The 8592-nt window shown below is 41.6% G+C and overlaps 1 protein-coding gene across 1 annotated transcript; it reads left to right on the top strand.

The window, feature by feature from the left end:
- The first annotated feature begins 7221 nt into the window (after positions 1 to 7221).
- LOC108361207 (uncharacterized) lies at positions 7222 to 8370 on the top strand. The gene has a single exon (XM_017613781.1). The coding sequence runs from the start codon at positions 7222 to 7224 to the stop codon at positions 8368 to 8370; it is 1149 nt and encodes a 382-aa protein (XP_017469270.1).
- Positions 8371 to 8592: the final 222 nt, after the last annotated feature.

The following is an 8592-nucleotide window of genomic DNA, read 5'->3' as shown; positions in this document are numbered from 1 at the left end:
ATTCAGCATAAAGTCTGATGGTATTACTTAGTGTACTCACGTCGTATAAAGTTATCTTAATAGGTGCGCTTAACGAAGTGGAAGTCAACTCTCCATAACTTAGTGAAAGCTCCACTTTCGTTGGTATTTAAACAACGCTTCAAAGAAATAATGGAATACAGCGCAAATAATTTCAGATAGGATGTCACATTATATAACTTTAAGTCTTACATTTACATGCATATCGTCGTTTAAAGAACAAAACCGCGTATCGTTGTTCTGCAGAGCCACGTATCCGACAGTTTTTGTCAAAAATTGGATTTGCTCACCGAAGCTTTTGGCTCAAGCCTTATCCATTAGTCCTGAAATATACTAGCCGGAAATGCGATTCCTTTATAAAAGAGAGAACAATTTTGAAATATAAGTGTTTTTACTCTCTACAAAATAATTTGTGCAACCTCACATACACTGTTTTGCGTTATCTTGATACGCGGTTTTGTACTTTAAACTATGATATATACATATCTTCTATTTATATAAAGCAATAGCCGTTTTCGTTGTTCGGAGTTAACTCAAAAACTACTGCATAGATTTCAGTCAAATTTTCAGAGGGTATTATAGGCCAGCAGAAAACTCGCTAGGTGACGCTGGGGTCGAGTTATTTATAAAAGTCGTATTTATGAACCGATGCTACCTCCATGATGAGAAATACGTATGCGAAAAATAGACCCGCTGGGTGGCGCTGGAGTCGATTTATTTATAAAAATCGTATTTATGAACCGATTTCTTTTAAATTCAAAATGTGAGCTACGAGCATGATGGATAATAAGTTTACCAAAAATAGTCCCGCTAGGTGGCGCGGGAGTCGAGATATTTATAAAAGTCGTATTTATGGACCGATTTCGTTCAAATTCAAAGTATAAGCTACCTGCACGATGAAAAAAGCGTTTGCGAAAACGGACCCGATATAAGCCCTATTTTTGAACAGATTTTTTTAATGCAAATTCGAAACATTTATTACTTTCATGATGATTTTTTTTATTCAAAACTTATATGTACATACATACATAAAATGATAGCCGTTTTCGTTGTTCAGACTAAACTCAAAAACCAGTCAAATTGTCGGAGGTTAAACCTTGCATATATGGTCCTATTATAGCCTACTAGACAACACGCTGGTGGCGCTGGAGTAGAGTTACTTATAAAAGTCGTATTTATTAAACGATTTCGTTCAAATTCGCAAAGTGACCTAAAAATGACCAGCTATATTTAATAAAATCTGATTGAAATTCATAATGCGCATTCATTTCATGACAGGCAGTAGTTTTGCAGATGGAATGGATTGCGCTGCAGCCGAAATATATAGAAACCCACATGGGGTTTGGTCTGCTTTGGCCCTATATTAATCTTAGACGAATTTACTTTTCATATGGCTAACTGGAGGATTCGTCTAAGTATGCATGTAAACACCGCAACATTGTGTAAGCGCACCTTTGCCTGACGACCTCATACACCCTAAATGCGATCTTGCACCTACTTCCGATTGACGAAACTGCTCGGGGCGGCCTAAGTACAGCAGTAAGACTCACAGAAATCAGTTCATAATTATTAAGGTAAATTGTAAAAATTGAAAATTGACAAGGAAACATTCGACCACGTCCGTAAAAAAAGGAACACGGTGGGTATATCAATGGCTCCATTTGAACGATATTTAAGAGATCACACGACTCATTTAGTCAATGTACGGGAAAACTTTTCATCCTGTGGGGGGCGAGGATTCTTGGCCCTCCTATAACTGAAAATGCTCATCTATGTTCTTTAGTTTCCTTATAAGGCTTTTTATTGGCTTACATGGTACATCAGACCAATGTTGAAGTTGCAAGATCATTGAAGAATATTACGCATGCTTGGCAGAGATCTCACAGGTGGAAATAAGACCATCGGTAAAACTCATCACATCGAAATGGATTAGTATTCCTTATGGTATCACAGCGCTACTATTCTTGGCCTATGTGTGAGGAGGATTCTGCTCTTTATTAGTTTCAATTTAAACTCAAAATGTGTACTTTACAGAACGCCGTTGCTTTTAACGCTATTTTTGTATTGGCCAACTCAAAAAATTTTATTAGGCGCCGCGAAGCAAGCGGGCATTGCCTAGTCTCTATCTAAAGGTGAAAAGGCGCCAAACCCATTGTTCGCAGCAGCAGCTGGAACCTAACTAGAAGAAAATCATTTTACATCATATTACTTATGTGCACTACCCTGCGTGGTAGTTAAAAACTAGCTTTTTAATACCATAACTTAAGATTCCTTTAATTTGTAGTACATTTGGCCACCTTAATCTTATCACTTGCACTCAATATCGNTCTTGATACATATGTATGTATGTCTTCTCTTTAAAATGTATCGCAAAAATTCCATGCCAGCGAATATACGATACCCTCTCCTAGTATGCACGTTCATACTCTGAGCACTTGGATATGCCATCGCCACCACGATTGAGAGAATACAAAGGTTGCGCCGATCTCAGACCGCTATTCCTCTCTTAACAAATTTGACAGAATCGAAGAATGATAGAATACAAGATTGCGCCGATCAGAGAGGATTTTTGAGAATAACTTTTGTGTGACGTCACACTGGTGCAATTGCGAGAGAGAAATGCCAAAACGTGAGCAAGAATGGAAGAAGAAAAAATGTTGCAAGGAAAACGTAAACAAGTTGCACCAGTGTGACGTCATGCAAACAACGATTCTGTCCACGATTGAGAGAATACAAAGGTTGCGCTGATCTCGGACCGCTATTCCTCTCTTAACGAATTTGACAGAATCGTTGTTTGCATGACGTAACACTTGTGCAACTTGTTTACGTTTTCCTTGCAACATTTTTTCTTTTCTTCCATTCTTGCTCACGTTTTGGCATTTCTCTCTCGCAATTGCACCAGTGTGACGTCACACAAAAGTTATTCTCAAAAATCCTCTCTGATCGGCGCAATCTTGTATTCTATCATTCTTGTATATACGGTTCTGCCGAGCTGAGATTAGCTTTTTCTGACACTTGATTTTGGACATTAACTGGAAGCTGTTCTTTTAGGAAAGTTAATTGTGTTGTGCAACTAAAGTTACGGCCACGTACCATTTGATTAGTAAAAACATTGTCTTGAAATAAATTACAACTAAACTAAAACCACAGTGCGTTTAATGAGTTTGGACATTCATAGCTGCAAAACAGGCTTTGTAGCTCAACATCTTTTGGTGACCCCGACGTGATAGCCGTGGCAATCAGTGTTGCCAGAACTTTTTGGGCCGACCGGCTAGATTGGCAAAAAAAAGCGGCTAAAAACGGCTAAAATGTTTTAGTGAAAATTCACATGCTTTATTTAAATAAATCGCAAGAAACGAAAGACTAGTTAACACCATTAATTTATATCGAGTGTATATTCCTCATCATCAAATGAATCACTATTGTATATATCACCTGAATTCATTAATTTTAAGAGATCGTCATCTACAGTAAAATTATGGCAGCATTTTTCTTCACGTTTTAAACCGTATCTTATATATAAAATAGCGTTTAACGTTTTAACGCACATTGGATTTCTTTGCTTAGTTTTTATTATATTCATTGAACTAAATATTCGCTCTACTTCTGCATTACTTATAGGCAAAACAAGAAAACTAAAAACTAGGTTGCAAAGGTCAGCAAAAGGGTTTTCTCCTAGGGCATTTCGAAATTGATAAACTTCGGCCCAAAATTTTACAGTTGAGTCTAAATTACTCCAGGTATGTAACGTTAACCGTTGCCATTGCATCTCTATGGATGTTATTTCGTCGGCATTATATTTGTGTTTTTGTTGCTGTAGTTGAACAAATACTTTTGGTTTAATTACTCTTAATGCATTTCCAACCGAAAAAAGTCAATTTTTTTTAGTGTGGCAATATTTGTAGGGAGGCGTTGGCGTAATTCCTTTATTAAAGTGATAATAAAATAGCGACCATTTTCTCGAATTATTTTCTCGGCTTCGTGGTCAAAAGCGTTTGTGCTTACTTTTGTTTTTAAATACTCTTCAAAACTGTGATAAAACCGAGGAAATGGAGCAAGGTATGGTTCCAACGGGGAGCATATAGGATCAAATGTGTCCGCGCTAATAACCACTAGGGAGCATAGATGCGAAAGTAAAACATTGAGTTCATTAAAAATCTTCATTGGGTCTGCATTATTGCTTTCGAACAACTTGTTTACTTTTTGCACCTGAAAATTAGGCAAATAGTAAAATCGGCTAAAAACGGCTAACTTTTTTTTACAAACCGGCTAACAAATCGGCTGCCGGCTAGATCGAATTTTCTCCGGCTAGTTGCTATCAAAACCGGCTAAATCTAGCCGGAAAACGGCTAAAATGGCAACGCTGGTGGCAATTTAGTTGTCCAAAAAAGAAAAACAATTCAAGAAACATTTAGTTATTTAACAACAATACTTGTTGTGCTGCGCGACAACTTCCATTCTTGCTGTACATATGTATTTTCTTGCATAGTACATAGAATCCGTTCTTTGTAATCACCACCGTGAGTTGGAGCAATTGTGGTGTGATTGTGAAACGGTCACAACTGTAACTTTGCGTACATATATAGCCCTTGGCTAGTACATACAATCCGTTCCTTGTAGTCTGGACGGTAAACTTGCGAGTTTGTGGCGTGATCATTAAACGGTTATCCATCGGTCCATCGCTTAACAGTTTCTATAGATTTTTGCATACGTTTGCTTTATATTCGTTGCGTTGCCACTCAAGTTATTCATCTCGAACCTTCAATATGCCTCTTAGCCCAGCTAATGGTTCTGCCATCGGGGAAGATTCATCAAACACTGCTCCAGCGAGTGGGCAAGTGTCTTCAGACCGAGTGTTGTTTTTGAAGTCAAAAACAATGTCCCTATTCAACCGACTTGAGCGCATAGCATCAGAATCGGACGCGGAAAAGCTCCAAGGCATGGATGAGTACGACTTAGCAGCACTTGTCGAATTGTTAGGTGAATTAAAATCAGCCTTTACTGTCGCTCACACCAGTTTGGAGGAACTGGATTTCCCTTCCATTGCCAGTGTTCTTCCCTGCAAATTTGATTCCACGGTAACAAATCTTAAGGTGAACCTGAAACGAGAGATTAGGAAACGTACTACATCTCACCACTGCTCGACATTCAGAACGAATGCCGGCGATTCCCAGTCGATCATCGTGAACGCTAATCCTTCTCGCTTGCCTTTGCTGACGTTGCCTAAATTTAGTGGTGCCGACACTGAGTGGATGAACTTCCTTTCGATGTTCATCTCTGTCATCGATAAGGATAGCGACCTAACGCAAACCGATAAACTGCAGCATCTACAGTTCCTGCTTGAGTGGTGCAGCACTGGATACCATTCGATCGCAAGAGATAAACGAGGCTAACTACAAAACTGCGTTAGAACTTCTTAAAAAACGATTTGATAACAAAAGACTTATCTTTCAGGCGCACATCAGGGAGATCTTTGGGTTGGACAAGGTAGGCACATCCGTTAGCAAGCTACGAGAGTTGACGTACAAAGTCACTTCTCATATACGCGCGTTGCAATCACTTGCGTCCAAGGAACAAATCGCAGACTGTATCATCATACAATTGTTAACTCAGAAGCTGGACAAGGCAACCCAAGCTAAATGGGAGGAGAATTCTTCGAGCAACGAGCTGCCGTCGTGGGACCAGTTAGCTAACTTTTTAGAGAAGCGCTGTCGAACCCTCGAAAATGTAGAGCATACCATGTTAGAGGAAGGATTTCAGGTTGAAAAAAATGGAAAAAACGTGAGTACCAATCAAAATAAATCATTTCTTGCTTCGAAAGACTCTGTGTGTGGTTGCGCATTTTGTGGATCGGCTGATCATCTCATTTTCCAGTGCCAACGGTTCGCAAATTTATCGCCAAACCTTCGTCAGAAAGAGGCCAAGAAACTTTATCTTTGCCTTAATTGTCTAAAGGCGGGTCATCAGATGCGAGATTGTAAATCTGGATCTTGTCGCAAATGTCAATCGAAGCACCACACACTTCTACATTTTGATCGTACAAGTATAGCTTCACCTCTAACTCGAGGTGCGGTTTCTCAATTTACTACAGCTCAGTCGAACGCAATGATTGCAACGTCGCCTGCTCTTCCGCAAGCCCTTACTTCACAATCACCATCTGATGCTGTGTTTTTAGCCACTGCGATAATTCTTGCTAGAAATCGTGCCGGAACTTTCGTCCCGTGCCGCGCACTGTTGGACTCCGGTTCCCAGCCGCACTTTATTACAACTCGTTTTGCCAATCAATTACAACTTTGTAAAACCAAATCCTCGGCTGCCATTTCGCGCATTGGGGATGCCAATTTCTCCACAGAGTCGCGGGCTTCAGATTTTTCTACACGTATTAAAGACGTTGTTGCCCAAACAATCACTGAAAATCACCCAATTTTTCGGTAGTCACGGCGGACTGGAACGTTCCTTCAAACATTCAACTAGCTGACCCAAATTTCAACTTACCACAGCGCATTGATTTGCTCGTCGGAGCAGGATTGTTTTTCGAACTACTTTGTGTGGGGCAGATTCAGTTGCCCCCCCGGCTGCCAATACTTCAAAAACCCTTCTGGGCTGGGTGATATCCGGCGGTGGTCAACAGTCGTCAAGGCTCTCGTCATTTATAGTTAACAAAAGGTCTTCCAGCTGCGAAGATTCGAGCACTAGACTAGACGATTTAGTACGTCGTTTTTGGGAGGTTCAGCATGTTTTCGAACCAATCGTTAGGACAACTAAAGAAGAGCTTGACTGTGAGGCGCATTTCAAAAATAATATTTCGCGTTTGATCTCCGGTGAGTACTCAGTTCGACTGCCACTGAAGCTCCCTCCTGAGACATTAGGCGATTCAGATCTGCAAGCTAAGCGCCGTCTCGAAGGTCTTAAGCGGAAACTAGCCCGAAATCCTGACATGAAGGCAAACTATTCAGCACATGTCGCTGGTCTCCAGCGCATCCGTTCAAGAGTGTAAATATTTCTTACCTCATCATTGCGTCATGAAAGACGATAGCTCCACAACAAAGCTCAGAGTCGTATTTTATGGTTCTGCTTCCACAAACTCGGGGTTGTCTTTCAACGACTTACTCATGGCGGGGCCAACGATTCAGCCCAAAACTCTTCGATATTCTCGTTCGATTTCGCTGATTCCCCGTTGCACTCACCGGGGACATATGCAAAATGTATCGGTGCGTTCGAGTTGCTGCACCCGATAACATGCTGCAATGCATATTGTGGCGTAACTCGCCAGAAGATGAATTCAGCGTCTATAAGCTGGATACAGTTACGTATGGAACCAAGCCAGCAGTATTTCTGGCCATACGGGCAAANGATGAATTCAGCGCTTATAAGCTGGATACAGTTACATATGGAACCAAGCCAGCAGCGTTTCTGGCCATACGGGCAATGCATCAGCTCGCCTCGGATGAGTCCTCATCTTACCCCTTAGGCGCACAAATCGTTATGCGCGACTTCTACGTAGATGATCTGATATCCGGTGGAAACACGGTAGAGGAAGTACTCGAAATCAGACATCAAACGACCAGCCTCCTCGCTCGCGGCAATTTCCGCTCACGGAAGTGGTGCTCCAATAGCCAGGAGATCTTGGGTGATATCCCTGATGCTGATAGAGAAAGTTTTCTGAAATTTGATGACGGTAGCAACATCACCAAAGCATTGGGTCTTGTATGGGATCCACTCAAGGATAGTTTCTTGTTTGCTTTCACTCCCCGAATCACACCTGGCAGGAATTCCAAACGTTCTGCATTGTCTACCATAGCTCGTTGCTATGATCCACTTGGACTTATTGGTCCGACTCTAACCAAGGCGAAAATTATTATGCAGCGTATGTGGAGGGATAAACTTGAGTGGGACGAGAGCCAACCGCAATCGCTTGATACAGTTTGGTCTGCGTTCTGCAAGGACTTCGTCGACGTGCATCACTTATCATTCCCGCGTTATATCGGGGCCACACAGGAAGTCGCATTTTGCGATGCCAGCCTCGAGGCATACGGCGCTTGTATTTATGCTCGCTCAATCAAAGATGGCCACATTCAAGTTCATCTATTGTGTTCAAAGGCTCGAGTCGCCCCGCTGAAGACGCTTACTGTGCCAAAGCTAGAGCTCTGCGTTGCTGGTTTACTAGCGCATTTAGTAGCCGAAATCGCAAAAACGAAGGCGTTTGATTGCTCGTTTTACTGCTGGTCGGACTCGACTGTGGTGTTGTCATGGCTGAAGGAAGTACCCTCTAAATTCAACGTGTTTGTAGCTAATCGGCATGCAGTGGCGCTACGTCCCTACAGCCATGAACCCAGCGGATATTTTGTCTAAAGGAGCTGCGCCTGCTGAGCTGTCACGTTCAACGCTTTGGACCCACGGTCCACCATTCTTGGAGGTAGCAGAGCACGATTGGCCAGATATCACCGTGTCCCATACCAAACTTCCAGAAATTCGCCAAAGGTCTCTGGTGACTTTAAACGATAGAATCGATATCTCACTTTCTTTTGAATACATAAACTCTTTTAGCACAATGCAACGCATTTTTGGTTACGT

This window comes from Rhagoletis zephyria, unplaced genomic scaffold (assembly GCF_001687245.7).
Source record: "Rhagoletis zephyria isolate East Lansing unplaced genomic scaffold, Rhagoletis_zephyria_1.1 Rzeph_scaffold_00717, whole genome shotgun sequence".
NCBI classification, from domain to species: Eukaryota; Metazoa; Arthropoda; class Insecta; order Diptera; family Tephritidae; genus Rhagoletis; species Rhagoletis zephyria.
Note: the sequence above shows the minus strand (reverse complement) of the source record. Positions and strands in the feature narration are given on the sequence as shown.